This window comes from Anabrus simplex, chromosome 4 (genome assembly GCF_040414725.1).
Source record: "Anabrus simplex isolate iqAnaSimp1 chromosome 4, ASM4041472v1, whole genome shotgun sequence".
NCBI classification, from domain to species: domain Eukaryota; kingdom Metazoa; phylum Arthropoda; class Insecta; order Orthoptera; family Tettigoniidae; genus Anabrus; species Anabrus simplex.
The window spans coordinates 302369276-302392634 of NC_090268.1; the positions used below are offsets into that span (position 1 = coordinate 302369276).

Genomic DNA, 23359 nt, shown 5'->3' on the forward strand with positions numbered 1-23359 from the left:
TGCAAAAATCAATATAATATTTCAAGATGACAAATTTGGAAAATACGAACTGACGTATTGTTTACAAGAGCTAAATAAAAGTGTTAACATTATATGAATGAGAAAAAAAAATTACTGTTCTCCTAGCTGGCATTCTAACCTCTAATAGAAAAAGAAAAAATGATGGATTCTGTAAGTTCCGAAATGGAAGCAGTCTTATGATCAACTTATTTAAATGTGTACTTTTGATGGGGTCTCCCATAAGTCCAACCCTTTGTCCACGTCGTGGGAGATGGGCAATATTAGAAATAGGGGAATATCTGTAAGGGTGAAGTACAGCGGGGATCTCGTGTGCCCCGGGACTGCTACGGTAGCTGTGAAGGTCATACAGGAACCCTGAAAATAGTGGCTAACGGGGCTCTGGTGAAGCTACTGCCTTGTAGTATAGGGAGTTGGTTCTCCAAAGGCTAAAGGAAGAAACCCTGATAGAAAATCAGCACACCTAGATGCTATAGGAGGCAGCCCCTCCACTGGGCTTTGGGTGCTGTGGGCTAATAACTTGCACACCCGAGAATCAAGTATTACAGAAACACATACAAAAGTAAACCGGACAGATATCTCAATGACAACTTTTGGAATGAAAACTCGGACTCATTGGTTTCTGGAATGTGCGACCAATGTACGAAGCAGGAAAGTTGGAATAGATTTCAAAGGAAATGGATCACTATAAGATGATGGTGCTTGGACTGATGGAATGGATTTGGAGAGCATCAATTGAGAGATGGCAAAACATTGTTATATTCAGGAAAGGAAGAAGATGATGATGACCAAAGCGGAGTGGGACTGCTGCTGACAAGAGAAGCACGAAAATGCCTCCTTGACTGGAACCCTTTTTCAGACCGCATCATTACAGCACGGTTCAAGACAAGAGTTAGAAATGTTCATCTGGTACAGTGCTATGCACCAACAGCAACAGCAGAGCCAGAAGAGAAGGACCATTTTTATGAACAGTTTAAAAGTGTCCTGACAAAGATTAAGAAGAAAGAGATCAAAATGCTAATGGTTGATTTGAATGCCAAGATTGGGAATAAAAATGACAGGGTGGAAAAAGTTCTAGGGAAACACGGAGTGGGAGTCCAGAATGACAATGGAGAGTGCTTTGTTGAATTCTGCCTAAATAACCATTTGGTGATTGGTGGATCAATTTTTCCTCACAGGACATGTCACAAAGTAACATGGGTTTCGCCAGATGGGAGAACACAAAATCAAATTGATCACTTTGCAATCAGCCAGACATGGAGACGATCCCTGTTAGACACTCGGAACAAAAGAGGCGGAGATTGTGGAAGCGACCACCACCTGGTAATAGCTGAAATTAAACTGAAGATTGCTGCAGTAAACTGAAGAAATAAACAAAGTGGAAAGATAAAATTCAGTGCCAAAAATTGAAAGATGCTGAAGTTAAAAAGGATTTTGCAATCAAGCTGAAGAATAGGTACAGTTCACTTGATCTAGATAATGCAGGAGGAGGCCCAAATGAAAGGAGAGTGAATGGAAAATGAGAAAGGATAAAATCAGCCTTCCTGAATATAAGTAAGGAGATAATAGGATTCAAGCAAAACAGGAGAAAGGTATGGATATCAAACAATACCTGGAAGAAGACAGAAGAGAGAAGAGATATCAAAACAAAGCTAAATCGTTGCAAAGATGAAACAAAGAAAATAAGCTCGAAAGAACAGTTCAGTGAACTGAACCAACAAATAAAGAAAGCAGCAAGGAATGATAGAAGAAATCAGGTAAATAGCCTAGCAGAGTTGGCGCAAGAGGCAGCACTTAAAGGAGACTCAAAACAGCTCTACAACATTACAAAACAGCTGTCTCAAAAGAAATTCAATCAGTGCAGGCCAGTAAAATCCAAGAAAGGTAAGAAGCTTACAAATAGTGAAGCACAAATGAGAAGATGGAAAGAGCATTTCAGAGAAGTGCTAAACAAAGTCATGGTATAGGAGGATCAAGGAAAGGAAGATTATCGAGAGGTTCTGGAATTAAGAGTGAATATCAACCTGCCGACGAAGAGCGAGATCATAAAGTCACTGAAAAGCTGCAAGGCAGGCAAAGCACCTGGTGTGGATAATATTGTGATGGAGGTGTTGAATGTAGACTTCAAGTTGACAGCTGAGATGCTTTTGCCATTGTTCAAAGACATATGGAAGATGGAGACACTCCCAGAGGATTGGAAGAAGGGCATTTTGATAAAACTACCAAGCAAGAGGGATCTGACTTGTTGCACCAACTGGCGAGGAATTACACTCTTGTCTATACCAAGTAAAGTATTTTCGAGAATCATACTGAACAGATTGAGAGAACCATTGGAGGCTAAGTTCTGGTAAGAGCAGGCAGGTTTTAGAGAACACGATCCTCTATAGACCAAATAAATAGCTTATGAATTATAGTAGAAATGTCCATGGAATATCAGTCTTCACAGTACTTGGCATTCGTTGAATTTGAAAGAGCTTTAGATAGTGAAAAGCGCCAAGCAATCTGGAGAACGATGCAGGGGTATGGGGTTCCAACAAAAATCATCAACATGGTAAAAATGTTATACAGAGGTTACACCTGCCAAGTGGAACATGATGGAGACCTTTCAGAGCCCTTTCAAATAGAGTCGGCAGTGAGACAAGGGTGCCTGCTCTTACCTTTGCTGTTCTTGTTGACATTAGATCAGGTCATAAGAAAAGTGGTTGAAGGGAATCAGAGGGGAATACAATGGGGAACGATGGAACGTCTGGAAGATTTGAACTTTGGGGATGATATATGTCTATTATCTCACTCATTTAGACATATGACTGAGAGAATGAAAGACCTCAAAATGGAAGCACAAAAAGTGGGACTCAAAATAAACACTGCCAAGACAAAAGAGCTAAGGATCAATGCCAAAAACACGAACCCACTGGTTTTAGAGAACGAGATAGAGCGAGTTGACAACTTCTGTTACCTAGGAAGTATTATTTCTAGAAGTGGAGGGGCAAATGAAGATGTCCAAAATAGAGTAAACAAGGCCAAAGGGGCCTTTGCCCAGCTGTGGCCGGTGTGGAAGTCCAGAAAATTGAGAACAATGACTAAATTGAGGATCTTTGAAACAAATATGCTCTTCTACAGGTGAGAGACATGGAAGGTGACTGGAGAGATAACACACAAGGTCCAGACTTTCATTAACAGATGTTTAAGAACCATTCTAGGAGTGCGATGGCCAGATATTATATCAAATCAACAATTGCAGGAGCGTACCCAACAATGCAAGGATGAAATCCAGATAAAAGAATGTAAATGGAAATAGATAGATCACACACTGCATAAAGGTCCTGACAGCCAAAACAGGCTCCTGAATGGAATCCACAAGGGGCCAGAAGAAGAGGGAGACCAAAGATAACATGGTATCAAACAGTGGAAGCGGAGGCAGCGTCAGTTGGGAAGTCCTGGAAGAATATCAAAACTGTGGCAGCAAATCGAGCCAGATGGAGAGCTCTTGTATGTGCCCTATGCTCCACCCAGGAGTAATAGGAATTAAGTCAAGTAAGTCACTTTTTTGATGGGGGGTAGGAGTGTCTACATATAAAACTAGGACCTGAGAGATTTAGTCCACCTTCATAGTGCCACTGTTATCTGCAATAAACTCACCTTAGCCTTAGGATTAAAAGATAGGCCATTATGTAAGGCAATAGCAATGTGCTTCACAAGTTCCTTGCGAATACCATCCTCGAGCAGCTGTTTAGGATCAACATGAATGATGCCCACCAGTGTACTCTTCATCATGAGGATACCTTCCGTCAACACCGACACAGCATGAGTCAACCGAGCCACCTGCCACAGGTAAATAATAACTGCATCATGATGACAAAGAGGAGAAAAAGTGCAATTAAAGATTCCATTAATAAAGTACACAATGTATGAACATAGTTATTTCACTTTCAATGGACATTTGGAATCAAAATCTACAGATACTATTTGTTTATTTCACCCAAAGAAGGTATAATTTTTTTCTTTATTTAACTGACCCAAAGAATACAGAATAACTGTATAAACTGTTTAACAGAATTACTGTATACTAACTAGAGTTTGTACTTCTCCTCATTTTATACCACTTCTCAAGGGTGTAGTGACTGCCTGAAGCACAATCCTTCAAGTGATTTCTTAACATGGGTATGGAATATTGACAATAGGCAATAGACTTGAAACGCGTTGAGTGTGTTTTATAATTAATTACACGGCATAAGCCCAAAATATACCTCATGAATAATAGACTTGATATTTACAGTGCGGACAATAATGGAAAAACATCTGGAAAGGAACAAGGAAATTATCTTCGTATTTTTGGATTTGGAAAAATCTTATGATACAGTTAAGAGAAAACATGTATTGGAATGCCTTCTGAAAAGGAATGTACCAAAATCATTAATTAACAAGATAAAAATGTTCTATCATGAGAGTAAAAGCAGTGTACAAATGGGGAGTGGTGACTCTGAAACATTTTATACAAAAGAAAGGTCTCAAGCAAGGAAGTGCACTGTCGCCATTATTGTTTATTATATTGATGGATGAAATCATAAAACATGTAAAACAGAGTATCAGTAGTGATGAAGTGAATGCTTTGGTATTTGCAGATGATGTGGTGATTTGGGGAAAGGGAGAAATGGAAGTACTAAGGAGACTGGACATTTGGAATGAAAATCTGAAGGAGTTTGGAATGGTAATTAGTAAAAAGAAAACTGTAGTCATGCACTGTGGAAAAGAGAAAAAGAGAAGCCAAGTGAACATAGAAAGAGAACAGTTAGAGAATGTAGAATAGTTTACATATCTGGGCAGTATTATTAATGGAAGAAATGAAATCAACCCTGAAATTAATAACAGACTATGTAAAGGTACAGCATTTTATCATCAAGTCAGAGAGCTTTTATGGGATGACAAAGTATCCAAGAGAACGAAATTAACATTGTATAAACAATATTTCATACCAATTGTAACATACGGACTAGAAACACTGGTAACTAATAAGAGACAAGATAGTAAGATCCAAGCAGTAGAAATGAAATTGTTAAGAACATCGGTTAAAAAGACAAGAAGAGATAGAATTAAAAATATTAAAATCAGAGAAGAGCTAAATATAGAACTGTTAGTACAAAACATACAGAAAGCAAGACTGAGATGGTTTGGACATGTGAAAAAGAATGGGAAAGGAACGGGTAGCAAGAAGGGAATTGGAAAGAGAAGTTAAGGGAAAGAGACCAGTTGGAAGACTGAGAAGAAGGTGGATGGATCAGATTTGGAAGGACATTAGAGAAGCTGGATTGAATGTGGTAGAAATAATGGAGCAGGAAACATAGAAGGACAGAAAAGAGTGGAGGAGGCTTGTTAACCCCACCTGGGCGACTGGAGTGGGACACTGATGATGATGATGACAGTATGGAATATTTTATTGGTAGTTCTTCTTCTTCTTCTTCTTTTATGACCACATAGGATCACTTTAGTCAGTCCGTCGTTCAGGTCTCTTTGAAGGGATTGTTCGGGCTTTGCGGTCCTCCCAGTACTTCTTCAGACGCTCCGATCTTCGTGCCCTTTCCTCAGTTGAAAATGTGCGTGTTGTTGGTTTGTTTTGTGTAAGGGTAAAGCGGAGGTTTGTATTCTTGAGTTTTGTATTCAATTTTATCTTATTTTTGGTGTCTTCTGTTGTAAGGCCTATTTCCTTCAGATCCTCTCTTACTTCTCTGATCCATTTACATCCTGTTGTGGTATTTTTTGAGACGAGATTGTGTTGTACTAGTTGTTTCAGAAGTCTCGAGTCCTGCATCCTCATGATATGTCCAAAGAATCCCAGTCTCCTCTTACGCATAGTATCTGTAATGGGTTCTAGCTCTTTGTACACGACTTTGTTAGGTATTAACCGCCACTGTCCATCTTTCTGATATTTTTTGTTGATACAGGTTCTTCCAATCCTCCTTTCAATTTTCTGAAGTCTGTCAGTCTTTGATTGTTTATTCAGGTAAAAGAGTGTTTCTGCTGCATATGTAGCTTCCGGTTTTATAACTGTGTTGTAGTGTTTTATTTTTGTATTTATTGATAGACATTTCTTTTTGTAGATATCCCATGTTAATTTTTGTGCTTTAGCTAATCTATTTGTTCTTACTTGGATTGAGATTTTTTCATTTAAGTTATGTGTTATTACTTCTCCAAGATATTTAAACTGAGTTACTATTTTGATTTTATTACCATTTATGGTGACTTCTTTTAGCTGTGTTGGTTTTTGGGGCATAATTTCTGTTTTTTCAAATGATATTTTGAGGCCAATTTTATTTGCAATGTTTTGAAGTTCTGATATCTGGGTTTTTGCTTCTTTTATGTCCACTGCTAGTAATGCTAAATCGTCAGCAAAACCCAGGCAATTTGTTTTGATTTTTCGGCCAATCTTTATTTTGGGGGGACATTTTCTAAACCATTCCCTCATTACCATTTCTAGAGCACAGTTAAATAATAGTGGTGAGAGCCCATCTCCCTGCCGTAGTCCAGTTTTAATTTCAAATGTCTCTGATGTTTCACCCCTAAACTTCACTTTTGACTTGGTATTGGTGAGAGTCAATTTTATCATGTTTATTAATTTGGGGTGTAGTCCAAGGTGTCTTAAAATTTTAAACAGAGATTCTCTATGGATGCAATCATAAGCTTTCTTGAAATCTACAAATGTTATCACCATATCTCTGTTTCTTCTCCTGTTATAGTCCATTATCAACTTAAGACTCATGATCTGATCAGGACAGCTCCTCCAGGGTCTGAAACCTCCTTGATATTCTCCTAGTTCTTTCTCAAGTTGTAAACTTATCCTATTAAGGATGATTATTGAAAATATTTTGTATGTTATGTCTAGGAGAGAGATTCCCCTGTAGTTATTAGGGTCGGTTTTGTCCCCTTTTTTGTGCAGAGGATGAATGAGGGCTGTTGTCCAGTGTTCTGGTAGTTCTTCTTTAATCCAGATAGAGACAAGTTGTTGATGGAGGGCAACTTTTGCTGAGGTTCCTGCATATTTCCAGATTTCCGCAAAGGTCTGATCTTCTCCTGGCGCTTTGTAGTTTTTTAATTTATTCAGAGCTTGGTAGACTTCCTTTATTGTGGGGGGATTGATGTTTTCTGGTGATGTTTTTATCGGGGTGTTGGTGTCCAAATGAAGAAGTTCTGTAGGTTCCTCACAATTTAAAAGCTTGTTGAAATGTTTAGCCAGAATTTCTGCATTGTCTTTATTGTTATGGGCCAGCTTACCATCTTCATCCTTCATCAGTAGGGTCGGGGGTTCATATTTTTGGAGCTGCTTTCTGAAGGTTTTGTAGTAGTCCCTTGATTTAGTTTTACTGAACTGTTCTTCAATTAACTGCAGGGTGTCCTTATGATGTTGTCTTTTTATTCTTCTTAAGACTTGGGTAGTTTCTTTTCTCTGTTTTACTAGCTTTTGATAGGATATTTCTGTCTTTTGGGACTGATGTAATAGCCATGCCTGATGTCTTTTCTCCACTGTTTCATCACATTCACTGTTCCACCATTGGTGTTTTTTACGTGGTTTAATTGGAGCTAGGTCTTCTGCAATTTGTTTAAGGTTGTGTACTAAGTCTTCAAGTTTGTCTGTGATTTTTATTTTTTCAGTTGCTTTCTGGTAATTTTTGTTGTTGATTAGCTGGGTAGGATCTATTTTTCTTTTAGTTTTAAGGGCTTGCTTTTGTTGTCTCCTCTGGGGAGTGAGTTTAATTTTAATTTTAACTACGTAGTGATCTGAACCTGTGTCTATTCCTCGGAGGACTTTGACGTTATAGATCTCTTTGTGGTGGTATTTGTCCATGCAGACGTGGTCCAGTTGCCATTCTCCTTTAGTGTAGTCAGGGTGTTTCCATGTTTTGAGTTTTTGAGGTTTCCTCTTAAAACATGTAGATTTTGAGATTAAATTATGGTTTCTACACAGGTCAACTAGTCTCTCTCCATTTTTATTTGTTTTCTTGTGTGCTGGCCATTTTCCGATGATGTCACGGTATTTTCTTTCTCTGCCTAGTTGAGCGTTGAAGTCGCCTATTAATAATTTTATATGGTGTTTGGGGATGTTATCTATGGTCTGGTCCAATAGGTCCCAAAATTCTCCTGTTTCCTCCTGGTCTTTTGAGGAGTTGTTTTTATCATTAGTGGGAGCATGGGCATTTATTATAGTATAGATTTTATTAGATGCCTTTAAGGTGAGCGTTGAGAGTCGTGGAGACTGCGATCTGAATTCTTGAACTGAGTTTATTATTTTAAGGCTGACCAAAAATCCTGTTCCAAATTGTGGGACATTCTTCATCACTCTCTTCCCGGGTATACCTTTATAAAGTCTGTACCCTTGAGATTCCAAGGCATCCTGGTCAGTGTTTCTAATTTCCTGTAATCCCATGATAAGAATTTTGTGTTGGTCCATTATGTCGGTGATCACTTTTAGTTTACCGGTTTGCATGAGTGAGTTTATGTTGTGTGTAGAGAAGTATGTTATCTGCTTTGGTTTGATTCTTGATTTTGTCTCATTCGTGTATGTAGTACTGGGGTATTTCCGTGCCTCCGACTTCACGGTATCTTTCAGGTGGCAGCCCACCGTATCCGAATGCTGCCTTCTCTGAACTCTTGGTTCAGCCGGTGGAGTATTCCTTAAAAGACCTTCCATGGTTGACTGTCAAGGTGTCACCTGTGTGGGACTAGGTCCCGAATTACAACTCTGGATGTGATCCAGTGAGGTGATAATGAGGCCGCTCCTCTGGAGTACAGACGCCTTGTGCAGCCGCCCCTAACCTGGAGAACAGACGCTGCATAATGGATTCCAGTGGCATTTCCTCCACTGTGGGGACCATCACCCCACCCAAAGGGGCTCATTCGCCCGAAGCCGTTGGCCCCCTTAGGGAGTCAGGTTATTTCCCGCCGCCCAACACTCGGCGTTGGCAATTTTACAGCTGGGTGCCAGACCAGCAAACCCTCCTCCTTTCTCATTCCGGACTTGGGACCGGACAATGGCGGAGTTTTATTGGTAGTTATGATATTGTCTTGAACATATTTTTCTAATTTGAAGGATGTTCTCCAGTTAATAAAAAGTAATTTATTGTTCCCCTCAAGTCAAAAACTAGACCAATCAACTTAACATCTTTGAAAAGTATAGTACTGATAACTCATTAAAGAAATGAACAGTCAATGAATGAACATTTCTTTAGTATACTCATTTTGCTTTAGCTTTCCTTTTCTGTTTTAAACATCTTCATCAAATCCCAGAAGAAATTAACATTCATCTTGCTACTGCCAGATACAAGTTTCAAAGTTTGGTTTTGATGACAAAGATGTACTCTGTCATTAAATAAGGTTCAATTACAACAATCTTTAAGAGATGTTTCCCTGGTTCATTTGTCCACATTTAAAAGCAGATGTTATGCTGTATGACAAAACCACAAGTTGTATGCAAGTTGGTTGTGGGCTGTCTAAATGGTTTGAAACTAAGAGAGGAGTACAGCTAGGCACAGCTTTGTCACCCCTCCTATTTATCATCATGATGGATGGCATAACAAAAGCACTAAAAAGAAAGGAGCAGCAGGCCTTACAAGCCTTTCATCTTTGTAGACGATGTGGTAATCTGGAGTGAAACCGAAAATGACGTGGAGGAAAGGCTGCAGAAATAGAGTCGAGAGTTTAGGAGACATGATATAAATATATGCAAGGCTAAGACGGTGGTACTGAAGATACAGAGGAGATATGACGAACCACAAATAAGACTAAATGACACCAAACTGGACAGTGTTCCAAAGGTTAAGTACTTGGGTAGTATAGTATCAAACAATAACCTTGCAAAATATGAGGTGGACAATCGAGTTAGAAAGGCAACTCAGTTTTATCACAAAGTAAGACAACTAAAAACTCCAAGCTGCAGAAATTAAGTTCTTATGCACCATGATACAGAAGACCAGGAAGAACAAGATCAGGAACAAAATGTCTGAGAGGAGGTGGGAACAGGAGACTCCCTACTACAAAGGATCCAGAAGGCAAGACTGAAGTGGTCTGGCCATGTAAGAAGGATGAGTGTAAGCAGGACTACAAGAAGGGAATGTGAAAAATAAGTAAAACGAAAAAGACCAGTGGGCGGACCCAGAGAAATACAGACCAATTTAGTAAAGAAAGATGTCGAGGAGAAAGGACAAGATTGGGAGAAGGTTATGAGAGAACAGTGGTTCAAGGATGGGCAAAGATGGAGGGGACTCTTACACCACACCTGGGCAACTGGAGGTGGTCAAAGATGATGATGATATGTTTATTGGCAACAATGAAGACTACTTCCTCATCTACACCATTTTCAATTAAGACAAGACATTTTAGAAAGACACTGTATGTTGCTTTACATTTTTTAAGTGTGTTTATAATTTTTCTTATCTCATTTTATTATGTCCTATGTGACCATCTATTTCTAAGATTTTATTTTTAAGATGCTATCACAATATTCAATAGTTGAGGATGATCCAATGTGGGTCAAAACATATACTACTTATAAAATATGATTATAATTTCCATTTATAATTAAGTGGATGGACTAGATGTATTGAAAAGGTGGACTAATTAAAATCTTTAAAAATGATTTTAATGTTAGAAAACTATCAAGTCAATACAACATCAATTATGAAATTTTTTGCTTGTAATTACTAATAGAAGAAATATTTGTACCTTCGGCATTCTTTAAAAGTTCATCTTTGAGTGGAAATTTGTGTACCACATGTCACATGACGAAGAAAAACACTTTTTAACAGACTTAAAGAGCACACAATTTTCCTCTGATTTCAAAGTATACACCAAAATAAACTTAGAATTCCCTATCATCACATAACAATCATTCTGTTGATTTCTGGAGTATGATAATCTACACTGAGGAGAGAGCTGGAGTTTTTAATAATGTGTGGTTCCATAAACCTTGTCATCGCATTCTTCAACAATTCCTCCAAAAGTGACATTTCAATTCTTGAAGACATGCATAAAAGTGGAGAGAAAAATGGAAAATGACTTATATAAATCTGATGAAAGTAACATGAACAACATTCTTCACATGATAAAACCTAAAATACTGAAAGGGCTACGGACAGAAGGCTGGCACATAACAATACCTTTCTCTACATTCACAGACAAACATGCCACACTCTTCTTTGCAGCAAGATTAATTGGGAGACAAGGACAGCCCATAATTACTATTTTACTAATTTCCTGCTTCTCACACCCTGCCAAACCACGTTTTAATCCTACCATTGCTGGAGCATTATCAGCATCAAGAGCTAGGCAGTTTCTTAACAGAAAGCTGAGGGCGAAAGACTGGGAATATTAGCTCCAGTATGATCTCCATTTCTGTAATGGTAGCAGTTGTTTTCCTTCTGGCACACCCATATTGTTTTGCACTTTTCAAATTCATTTTCATTCAATTCATTTTATGAAGCAAAGGACTCACATGATTGGCACAATTTACAGCCAGATTATGTTCTACGATAATAACTTAAATCAAGCTTCGGCATTTGTTACAGGATTTACATCTTGGATTTTACACGAAAAGTGTAGTTTCTGATCCTATTCCACATACTGGACACTTCTCTTGTTTCTTAATTTCCACATGTTTCCTGCCATGCACAAGTGAAAAATAACACCTATAAATGATGTGAAAGAAGATCCCTTCCTTGATTCTCTCAAGAACACAAACTCCTCCTTATAAATGCTTCTAAACATTGCATCATATTTATTTGATATTTTGGTCAAGAAATAATTACAACATACAACCAAGAACCAACATTTTACAATATCAACATAAGCATTACTGCCAGCCACCTAGGATTATTTTTATGAATGATATGAAATAAAATAAAGATTAATATGACTCCATTTGTAGTGATAAAGGCAGACCACCTCTTTAGTGGTTTCCTTTCAAGGGAATTTTATGTGACAAAATAAAGCACATAAGCTTTCTTGCAGGTTTAATTCTTGCACAATGACTTTTAATATGTCGTCACCTTACAACCAACGCTCTAAAGTTGGATACAACACTCCAACAACACACTGCAACACACAAAAACAGGAATAAAGACAAGAAAAACATTATTTGGAAAGATGAGGTGACCAATCAAGTCATATCTTGGTCAGCTGTCAATAGAACAAGGAAATTTATAACTGTGAAGTTTTTCAGTCTGCCGATACTAATGCACAGTTAGGTACTAAAATATCTGAAAAAGAAAACATTTGATAACAGATTATACCTGAGAAAGATATAATTTTAATTTTTAATCACAGTTATACTGTAGATATATGAAGTCAAAACTGAAAAGAAATGGCTTCCCCTATAAAAAGAATATTTGAATAATAAATATATATGGTCATCAAGAAAGGTGGAAAAATCATGTTCAATAAATGATACAGGAAGATTTTCCAGATAATTTCTCAAGCACTACCCTAACCGAACAAGATCCATCAGTCATCCAATGAAACATTCGCAAGAGAATGCTTTATAGAATCATAACAAGCCACTAGGTCTAATATGTGAATGGATAATGATGATTTTAAAAAAAAGAACGATGAAAGGCATGGGATTTTAAAATAATATGAAAATTGCTAGAAGGGCTCTCAAAATCGGGAAATTGATCTTAGTGATCAGGAGATTGTAAGGAAGGATGAAATATTTGGAGTCTCCTGCTTAAATAGGAAGAGTTAAGCATGTCTATTGACACGAAGGTTATGCCAAAAGTTTTTAGCAGCACGTAAACCATAATTCTGAGGACAATGGGATTATTTTAATTTGAAAGAGCAATTTTTTTCGACCTTGGAACATGCGCGCGCAACCCCTCCTAGCGGTAGTTCCTCCACAGCGAGGGGAGAAAAAAGAGGCAGTGCTGAGTCAGACACAGAGCAAGATGGATCTGTCGCGCCGCAATTTTCAAGCAATGATTTTTTATGATTATAAAAATAAATTAAATGCAGAAGAATGCCATTATTCTTTGTTGTGCGTTTCTGATGAGGCTGCCCCTTCTAGAGCCTCAGTTGGAAATTGGTTTTGCGACTTTTCAAGGGGTCGGCAGTCAATTGAAGATGAACCTCGTCCCGGTCGCCCAGCAACAGCTGTGACTCAAGAAAACATTGATGCTGTGAGGGAAATAATCTTACATTTTGTGACATTGAAGGGACCTTAAATATTGGACCAAGAGCAGCGCAGACCATTGTTCATGATTATTTAGGCCTTATGGAAAATTCTAAATTCTCATGGAAGGAATTAGATATTTTTCACCAATAGAGCATGTCAAAAATGTCAAAAACATATCAGATGTAAGGCTTTTCAGGTGTTTGCTCTATTAACCAGCGTTTCGTCTTAGGTCTGACACTAGACTCATCAGAGTGGGATATGCAGGGGTATATGCAGGTGAACTTATCAGAAGCCCTTATAAGAGGCACAGTCTGATAACTACCAAGAGATGTGCCCGTTGGGTGCCACATTCCCTGACAGAAAGCTAAAAGGAGCAGTTTTCGTCAGATGAAGAGACCATTGCAGCGTACGAGAGTGCACTAAGTGACATCCCGAAAGAAGCTTGGACTGAAACTTTTCTAAGTGGTTTCAGAGAATGGAAAAATGTATACGTGCTAATGGAGAGTATTTTGAAAAGTTGTAATTGTTGTTTCGCAAATAAAACTTTTTTCTCACACTCTGCTAAAAACCTTTGGCATGACAAGAAAGGGCTAGGACTAAGAGGGTAACAGCTATGGCATATATCTCATGTGAAAATGGAAAATAATTGATAATCGCTTTCAGGGTTGCCAAGTGTGGAGTTTGAACTCATTAGCCTATCTCTCCAACGCAAGCTTGATAGATGTCCAGTAAACAAAGTGAACTGTGTCTGGTATAAATATGGTCGTCTTCAGCTGTGTATTCAGAATATAAGGTGTACCATACTATCTACGTAATTTGTTGATCTTTGAAAAATATAGTGAAGTCTATTTAATTAAACGAATAAAAAACAGTTAATTAGAAAACGAACAATTCAAATACACATAGATGTAAGCTAAAATTTACCTCATGCCTATCCTCAAGTTGAGCAAATTCTCGTAGTTTCTCTTTCTCCAGTCTTGTAGGTAATTCCTTGATCACAGAAGTCTGAAGGTGGATAATGCGCGCCAGAAGACCAAACATAGTCTCAGGAATAATGTGGAGCACTTTACGGACGTAGGCCACCAACTCTCCTGAGTAGTACTGGGATACGGACACCAGATCAGCACTACGGGCCTGGTTTATGCGCAGTAAAGGGATTTCTAAGGCCGATGACAGCTAAATGACAAAAGAATACAACAAAAAGAACAATGAACTTCTTTTTAGAGAATAAGAAAAATGAAATAATGTCAACAGGTTAAAGGAAACAAAAGGGAAAAAAATGACCATGTGATTTAAATTTCAGAAATTACCATAGATAGTAGGGACAATTATATTTGGGAAATTTGTCTTGCTTTTCCTAACAGTCATCCACCAGGATGTATTCATTTTCCTTGCATTGCTAATTCTAAGAGAGCATTCCTCACTCATTTTATTTCAATACACATGACCTGTTATTACAGATTTTCCTTGATCCAAGTTCATATATTTGTCTTATTTTATAGTCTTGGAAGTTTTCCCATCATTATCTGACCATAGACAAATATAATTCGAAGTGTTATACTTTCAATTTTTCTAGCATATGCAGCAAAACAACACTGAAATATTATTTAAGGTACCCTAACCCGGAAGTACAATTTGCCATAAAACACAACCATTCACATTTTCTCTTATATCTTCTAAAGTTTTCAAGGTTACTTCTTGATATTTTCTGGGGATGTTTAGGGATACTTAATTTAAGTTTTCTTTCACGTTTGTTATCACAAGTTGAATAGAAAAGTTTTAACAGGCGTTTTTATGGGGAGGGGGGAATTGAAAACTTTGACATAATTATGTTTGTACCTTTTCCTCATTACCAACTGATGAAATTAAAATGAATTTTTTATTATAAGATTATCATTCGTTGCTCATTTCTGGGAACTACAATATAGTGTCTGCCTTATTCTAGTAATAAGATACAATTTTTTAAACTTTTGTAAATTCTTTCAAGCTTTTTGCAGTGTGTAATTTCATACAGTTCTGAAATTAATGATGGTACTTAAACAATTGTAGTTCTCTGGAATGAACTTAAGACTAGATTGAATGTGTAAAATAATTCATTAAGATTGGTGCAATCAGTCCAGAGAAAATGGTACATTTACATTCAAACATTTTTTTTTTTTTGCTGTGGGAAATCGAGAAAAAGAAAAATAGTAGTGAAATGACCTGACATTAATACATACCAGAGCAATAATACTCCTGACCATGCCCATCACCCTCTTTTTTCTTCTTCTTTCAATCTTCTTTCTGTCCTGGATTCCTTTGTCATGGCCTCAGTTGCACGATTGGCATAGAATATCCGAGCATTCTCAATAACATTAAAATTACATTTAAAATATACTTAAGAATTCTGAATTGCTTTTGTTTGCTGATGATGAAAAAAATTTTATGCAAATTAATTATCCACTTGACTGTTTAAAACTTCAAGAAGATTTACATCATCTGGAAAAGTACTCTATTCAAAATGGGTTGAAACTTAATCCTGAAAAATGTAAATTAATATTGTTTGTTTTTTAAACAAGAAGAAAATATCATTTCAGTACAAATTTAGTAATAACAACATTCTAATTCCTGTTTCACAAGTTAAGGACCTTGGTGTTTTATTCAGTTATAACCTATCATTTAATGAACATACTCAAAATATTTGTAAGAAATCATTTCAAAGATTGGGTTTCATTACTAGATATTCTAGAGAATTTTCAAACTTGGTTACCTATCAACTGCTGTATGTGTCTATGGTACGCCCTATACTAGAATACTGTACACCTGTTTGGAACCATTCTCATCAGACCTCAGACCTCTATCCATAGATTAGATTCAGTACCAATTCTTCGTTTATATTCTAGAGCTGGATTTTCATATAAAAATGTTGATTATACAGCCCTACAACAGTCCTTAAATCTGCATAGTCTGTCAAAATGCCGTGAATTCCTGGATACACTTTTCATTTTTAAATTGCTCCATTCCTTGGTGAACTGTCCACAACTCCTTGAAAAAATTAACGTACATGTACCAAACAGACGCACAAGGTTCAAGAATACATTGTCTACAAATTGGCATAGAACTAACTAGGCATTCAATGGGCCAATTGAACGAATGTCAAGATCTCTAAACAAAGTGGATATTGATATATTTAACTGCTCATTGTCAAAATTTAGAAATCACTTACATAATCTCCAGAACTGACTATTACTTTCCTGTGCTTACTTGTACTATAACCTGTGTATATATCTGTACATATTTTTCTACTTATACTCCACTGAACTTTCTTTTTAGTGTATTTTGTTTTGTTTATTTTCCTCTATTGTTGTGTAAAATGGTATTAGCATTAATAAAGTATTCAATGGAGCGAAGAGCCTTATTGCAGTCACTTCCAGGTAATATTCCCATTGTTTTTAAGACTTCAATTCTAGATACTACACCATTATCACATGTCAGCACAGCATCATATACACCTATCCTAAGTATCTGAATACCCAGGTACAGTTGTTCAGCCTTTCATTTACATTCTGCGTTTTTCCATGAACACATTTTTTCAGAAGAGAGGGTTTGCTGAAGTTTCGATAAATTTGTTTTATATCTTCTGTTACTGGCAACGGTAAGAAATGCTGATGCCTGTAGGTTCCACCAGCTGCTACAGATTTTTGGTTCTTACACCATGAGTCAGCCCCCTTCAGACAAAGATAGTGAATTGGATGTTTATCCTATATATGAAAACTGATAGTCAAGTTGAAAGTGGTGTGGCACTTTCTAGCTATACATTCAAAACTTTATTGAATAAGAAAAGACGTAATTTTGCTATGTCTGACGTATCAAATTGTTTGTAAAGGAATACAGATATTTTTTAGCAAAAAAAAAAGAGATATTTTTGCCATTTTTGCACTTCCTGGTTATCTTAATTGTGCATGTGTTCAAAATCTCCTCACATAATCAGAAATATTTTTAGGTGGGTCATCTGTCTTGAAAACTGATTCTTTCAACATGCCCCACATGTAGGCATCTGGGGCTGTGAGATCCAGGAAACAGAAAGGGTATGGGAATGGAGTTTCATGAGATATTAGCTGATCTCCAAAGTGTAGTGCAGAAGGGTGACGCCCTCGCAATGCGGGCTGTAGATCAATTTTGTTGGAACCATTGTTGTTGCAGGGGCAAGTTTCTTGTGCGACAAAAATGTTGCAATTCCTGCAAGAATGGAGTAATAATGAGGTCTTTGTAGACTAACTAGTCCACTGTTTTTAGATTCTGTTCAACATTCATAGTGAAATAAGAGCCCAATACTCCATTGCTGGACATAGCACACCAAATCGTAACGCATGCACTGTGTAGTGGTTTCTGTATGACGATATCAACAATAAGTTGTTTGTTGGTTGATGAAGTTATCAAGGAGAATACGACTTGCACCCTCATACGTCATGGTCAACACTCAGCTGCAATACTGTAATCAGGCTCGCTCATCCCTTTCTGTTAAATGCCCAGCAACTTGAATGCCGTATGAAAATCCACCTAGCTCTTTAAACATACACCGAACAGACGTATCACTCAAACAGAGTTTCAGTGATGTTCGTTGTAGACTATGCTTTGAGGACTGTAACACCTGTTGGACAAGTCGTCCTTGATTCTTGTTTGTGGTAACCGTTCTTGGGCACCCTGCTGTCCCCTTTCAATGACATAATAAGACTGATCTTGTATGACAAAACTTGTCAACGGCAGCTAACATTGTTCTGTTATTTGGTACCTCCGTATTAAATTGCTCCTTGTACTGTTCTTAAACGTGAAGCAAACTCGGCTTATTCTAAGGCCTAACTCCATATGACCAGAAATAATGCTCCATGATAAACACCTTCTCCTTTGTTATGAGAACCATAATTGCATAAATCAACACAACACTGAAGTAACAATGACAGCAGATGGACAATAATTTCACTGACATTTGTTTTGCTGCATATCATACAGTGGCAAGGGTGTATCCTATAGGGTTGATGTTAAGAATTTTCATGCTCACCTGTGTTTAGTAGGTGGTTCTCTATGTTTTTAAATTTCCACTGGTTTGTTGAATGGCTTGTTGCTCTTAAGGCAATCTTGGTCCCCGGGGGTTGCAGTGCTACCTAGATTATATGGACTGCCTAAGATCCATAAAAAAGATGTTCCCCTTAGACCTATTGTTAGTGCGATAGGTTCTCCTACGTATGCTCTGGATAAATACCTAAGCAAATTGCTTTAGCCACACATAGGACATACTGAATCATATGTCAGGGACTCTCGGTATTTCGTCAACAAGCTGTCAACCACAACCCTTTAACCTAATGCACTTTTAGTGAGTTTCAATGTGGAGTTCTTGTTCACTAAAGTGCTGATTGACTCGGTCATGTCTCTCATTGAACACCTGTTCCCTGAGGACATTGCTAAGCTATTTTACCACTGAATGACGTTTAGGTATTTCTTGTGGGGTGGGAATTTTTACGAACAGATGGACGGAGTGGCTATGGGAAGTCCATTTTGCCCGTAGTGGCTAATTTCTTTATGGAGTATCTTGAGGAAGAGGCTATTGTTTCGGCGTCTGTTAAGCCTATGATATGGTGGAGGTATGTTGATGATGGATCGGTGGTCTGGACAGAAGGTCCTGAGAAACCTCGTCTATTTCTAAACCACCTAAATCAGCAACATCCGTCAATAAAATTCACTATGGAAATGGAGTCGGACGGATGCCTTCCTTTCTTGGATGTTCTAGTAAGAAAGACACCAAACGGTTCCTTACGATATACCGTCTATCATAAGCCTACCCACACAAATCACTATCTTCATGCAGATTCTCACCACCACCTAGCACAAAAACAAGGCATTCTCACGACAAGAGGGCAAGATGAATTTGTGAGCCATCACATATCCAGGTGGAGATGGCCATGCTCAAAGTCACGTTCAAGGGTAATGGTTACAGCAATTTGCATATTCATAGAGCCCTACAACCCAGAGAAACGACCAAGCAAAGCTCACAGAAGGAACTGCCTACTTGCCTTACATTCACAACACCACAGATCGAATTGCCAAGGTCCTCCGCAAACACAATATAAAAACCGTGTTTGGCACCGCTACTAAAATTGCTCACAGTCTGAGTAAAACCAAGGACAAATTGTCCCCACTTTTACATCCTGGGGTATAAGAAATTCCCTGTACGTGTAGTAAGGTATACATTGGCCAAACATGCCGGTCCATTGGTTCCCCTATCAAAGAACATGAACGTAATATTCGTCTCAACCAACCAGACAAATCGGCAATAGCTGAGCATGCTCTATCGTCGGGTCATGTTCCGAGATGCTCGAGCTCTTACCCACACTAGACACTACAGGTCCAGGATTATACGGGAAGCTGTGGAAATACGTAGAAATCCTAACAATTTCAACAGGGACACTGGCTATCAATTAAGTAATACATGTCCCGTATTATTTAATAATGTTGTTTAAATAAATAAACAATAAACTTATGGTATTGTAAAGGTGGAATATTGACTTAACCTTAAAGTATACATACGACAATTTATTTTATGTAATAAGAAGCCTTTCTCGTGCACAGTCAAGATTTCTTCTGAGGACGCAAAGCACAGTTTCTCTTCTAAACGTTGAGAATTTCACCTTATTTTCTTGACACGGCATAAGCCCAAAAGCCTATACAGTATCAATGCGTTTTTATGTTATTGGATTTACATCCCACTAACTACTTTACAGTATTTTGGAGATGCTGAGCTACAAGAATTTTGTCTCGCAAGAGATTTTTTAATGTGCTTGTAAAATTATGAATACGAGATTTGTGCATTTGAGCACTTTCACATACCACTAGGATTTGAATTCCTCAACCTGGGTTCACTAAGCCAGCGCTCTTTCATCCAAGTCACTCACCCTGGCACAAAGTGTTTTCAGATTTGCCCACTTAAGACATTTTTGAGAACATCATCAAGCTGCTATCAGTTCATTTCCATCATTTCAAGTTTTATCATGACCAAGTTTTGTTTTCAAGGTTAGTATATCCATCACTAAATCAATTTGATGCTGTTCTAATACGAACCAAATCTCCACTTTCTATCTCACATATTTATCAGGCTGCTGGCTCTGAACTCAAACCATTTCCCCAAAGAATCAAAGAAGCACCCGAACATGACTTTTTTTATACATTCTTGATGTTATTTTGGAGAACAAATGCAAGTAGTACGAACAATAATACAAGTTGTTTTTTTGTTGTCAAGCAATTCAAACATAAACGAGAATCATATTTATAAGAAAGCTGGTCTTAAGTGTACAAGGGTGTAAGAGAGAAGCACAAGCTTTACTTACCTTAAGGAATGTGGCTCTCAGTTTGATGACCAGGGCAGGGTCTTTCTTAATACCTTCTTGCATGAAACCAGTGTAAGAATCAATAATTTCCCATGCATAGCTAAGATCTCCAACAATTTGTAGCATAATGAGAACTTCCTCCTTGATATTTATAGTAGAATTCATCTGGTGTAGAAAGTGCCGGGTATCAGCTAAGAACTGGCGTACTTGCAGGTTGCTGTCAAGTTGATGGTATTCTAATAAAGCAGAAATGCATACCATTAACTGCATGATAGACCTACAGAAGTAATTAGTAATTAGTAATTAGTAATATCAGAAATAATCCACAGTATAATTGTTTGACTGCCAAATAAATCATGCATAATCATGTGTGCTAAATAACCCTTTCACGAGAAGCTGAATTGTCAGATCTTTAATATGCCACTACAACTACCAACACAGATTACTCACATTTAAGCACTCTTAAATGCCAACTGAGAAGGAATGGAGGTATAAGAAGTGAGACTGATGAAGAGAGAGCCGAACTATTTGAAGACAGCAGTGTTTGAAGAAGTGGAGATTGCCCTTGTCCATCTTTTTTCATGTCTGTCCTTTTCTCCTCCTCCTTCCATTGCTACTTCTTCCCACTTTGAGGTGGGGTGGTGATTATTGTTTTAAAAGGAAGCACAAACAGGCAACCATCCTCTTCTCACTCTGACCTGTCAGTATGTTTATCCTACTGTGTGTGTGCTTTTTTCATGCTCACATTCGCATATAATGAGTGTTGACATAACATTGCACTCGTGCCTGATGGAAGGTGGCAGGTCTCGTGGAGGAAGGGACGTCAGCTTTTGTAATATATTTGTCGCTGAGTTAGTTGGGAAAAGAAGAACGCTGGCACAGGAGCATATTTTAAGATGAAATGCATTGGGTACATCAACAAATTTTCTATATGAAACTGAAGACAAGGATGAAAGTACATTTAAAAATTACGTGAAATTCACAGGTATCCAGTTCAATTATTACTCAGGAACATACCAGCAATGTTAAACCACTGAACTGACAGTGAATGCATTTCTTCAGGTGATGTGCATGACTACTTAAACATTTTCATAATTTGCTGTCTGTTAGTACTATGAATGTCCTTACTTAATTACTTAATTACTAAATCAATTATTAAATCAATCCCAATGCCAGGAATATTGATTCTTTCTGCAATCACTCCTTACTAATGCTGAATCCCTGGCACTCAATTTTCTTCCCATTACCATCTTTAAGCTTTCAGCCATCTTTAATATATACTTCCATAGCACTTGCAGGTAAAATATTGGACACAATCTGAGTGTAACTCAGATAACTCCAGACAACTGGACTTGCATCAACACGTGACAAAATCTGAGTGGTGAGCAAGAAATACATGTCCATCATGCGAGTCCAGTGGTTCACATGTTTTCAAGTTGATTGTAACAAGACTGACAAGTCTGTTTGGTGTTCTACAAACACACAACGGTATACTTTTAATCCAGATCCAAGATCTTTCTTAAAGTGCCAAGTGTTTCATGCCATTGTGTACATAATTCGTTATATATTTTAGGACAACCTATTGATAAGTATTTTAGGCAATTGCCATTGTGTGTATAATTTTATCATGATTTTTTGTCAACCTATGGAGATGTATGTAGGCAATCCCCATGATGATTGTTATCAAATTCCCATTGATTTAATTATCTACAAGAACTGATGATGACTCCAAGGGAGTCGAAACCGGTTTTCAATTAATAAATTTTAATTATTTTACATTGTGTTGAATGGTGGAACATCCCTGAAACTCTATTATATTAGTTATACGTCAACACAGAAATGAAAATCATAACTTATGAGAGTCCACTCAGTACGAGTGCGTTCACACCACGTCAGCCTGCCTTTACTTAAATGCAAATTAACTGTGTCAGGATCTGACACTGCAAACATTGCAATACAGTTAACTTGTATTAGAGAAACCCCCAACTGTTTTTTACTACAATCCAGTAGAAAATGTTAACTCTGTACTTTAATGAATAGTGATGGCTGCCTTTCTTGAAACAGGACTGGGTGGCATGTGGATACCACTACTGTTAAGAATCTACCATTAGTATTTAGAATAAAATTGAAAAACGGTGTGTCAACACTTTATGAGCTATTTTGTTTATGGTTTCATTTTTTGGCAAGGGTATTTAGAAGACACTGTTAAAATATAAAGGACAGATTACATAACTGATATCCTGGCATAGATAATAAGAAAGAATTGTCAGATAAATTAAGTACAGCTTTCTCTTAATGTGCTGGAATTGTAATTAAATTTAGCCATATGGTCCTCCTCTCGCCAATTCTACATAGTATGTCTTCATACATGATTTGATCCACCCAAGGGGGGCGTGAAAAAAAGTGAAAAGGGGTTGAGTATCTTTTATGAGGATACTTATATCTCAAAAACTGAAGATGTTGCAGACATGAAAATTGGTATTTGGAATCTTCTTTAAAAATAAACACATATTCTTTTGTTTTTGGAAAAATCCAATTATTAATGGGGATTGAACAAGAGTGACAAGAGGGGTGAATTTTAAAAAAGACTATATCTACAGTATATCTCAGAAAATTTTTTTGTTACAGGCTTGAAAATTGGCATTTGGAAAATCCTATAAAAGTAAAGAAACATAGATAATTTATTTTTGGAAAATCTACTTAAGGGAACAAAAAAAGGGGGTAAATTTTTAATACGAGAATATCTACAGAACATCTTATAAACTTAACATGTTACAGATGTGAAAATTGGTATTTTTAATCTTTTAAAAATTAAGAAACATGTATTGTT

General features: G+C 37.4%; 1 protein-coding gene across 3 annotated transcripts in view; it reads right to left on the minus strand.

Moving 5' to 3' along the window:
* Strump (WASH complex subunit strump) overlaps nt 1-23359 on the minus strand; it is a 410953-nt gene that overhangs the window by 60173 nt on the left and 327421 nt on the right. For all 3 annotated transcript variants that reach the window (XM_067145637.2, XM_068227252.1, XM_068227253.1), the window contains exons 12-14: nt 20530-20765; nt 14096-14347; nt 3658-3840 (exon numbers count right to left, since the gene is read on the minus strand). In XM_067145637.2, the coding sequence (XP_067001738.2) occupies nt 3658-3840; nt 14096-14347; nt 20530-20765 (671 nt within the window). The remainder of the gene's footprint in view (nt 1-3657; nt 3841-14095; nt 14348-20529; nt 20766-23359) is intronic.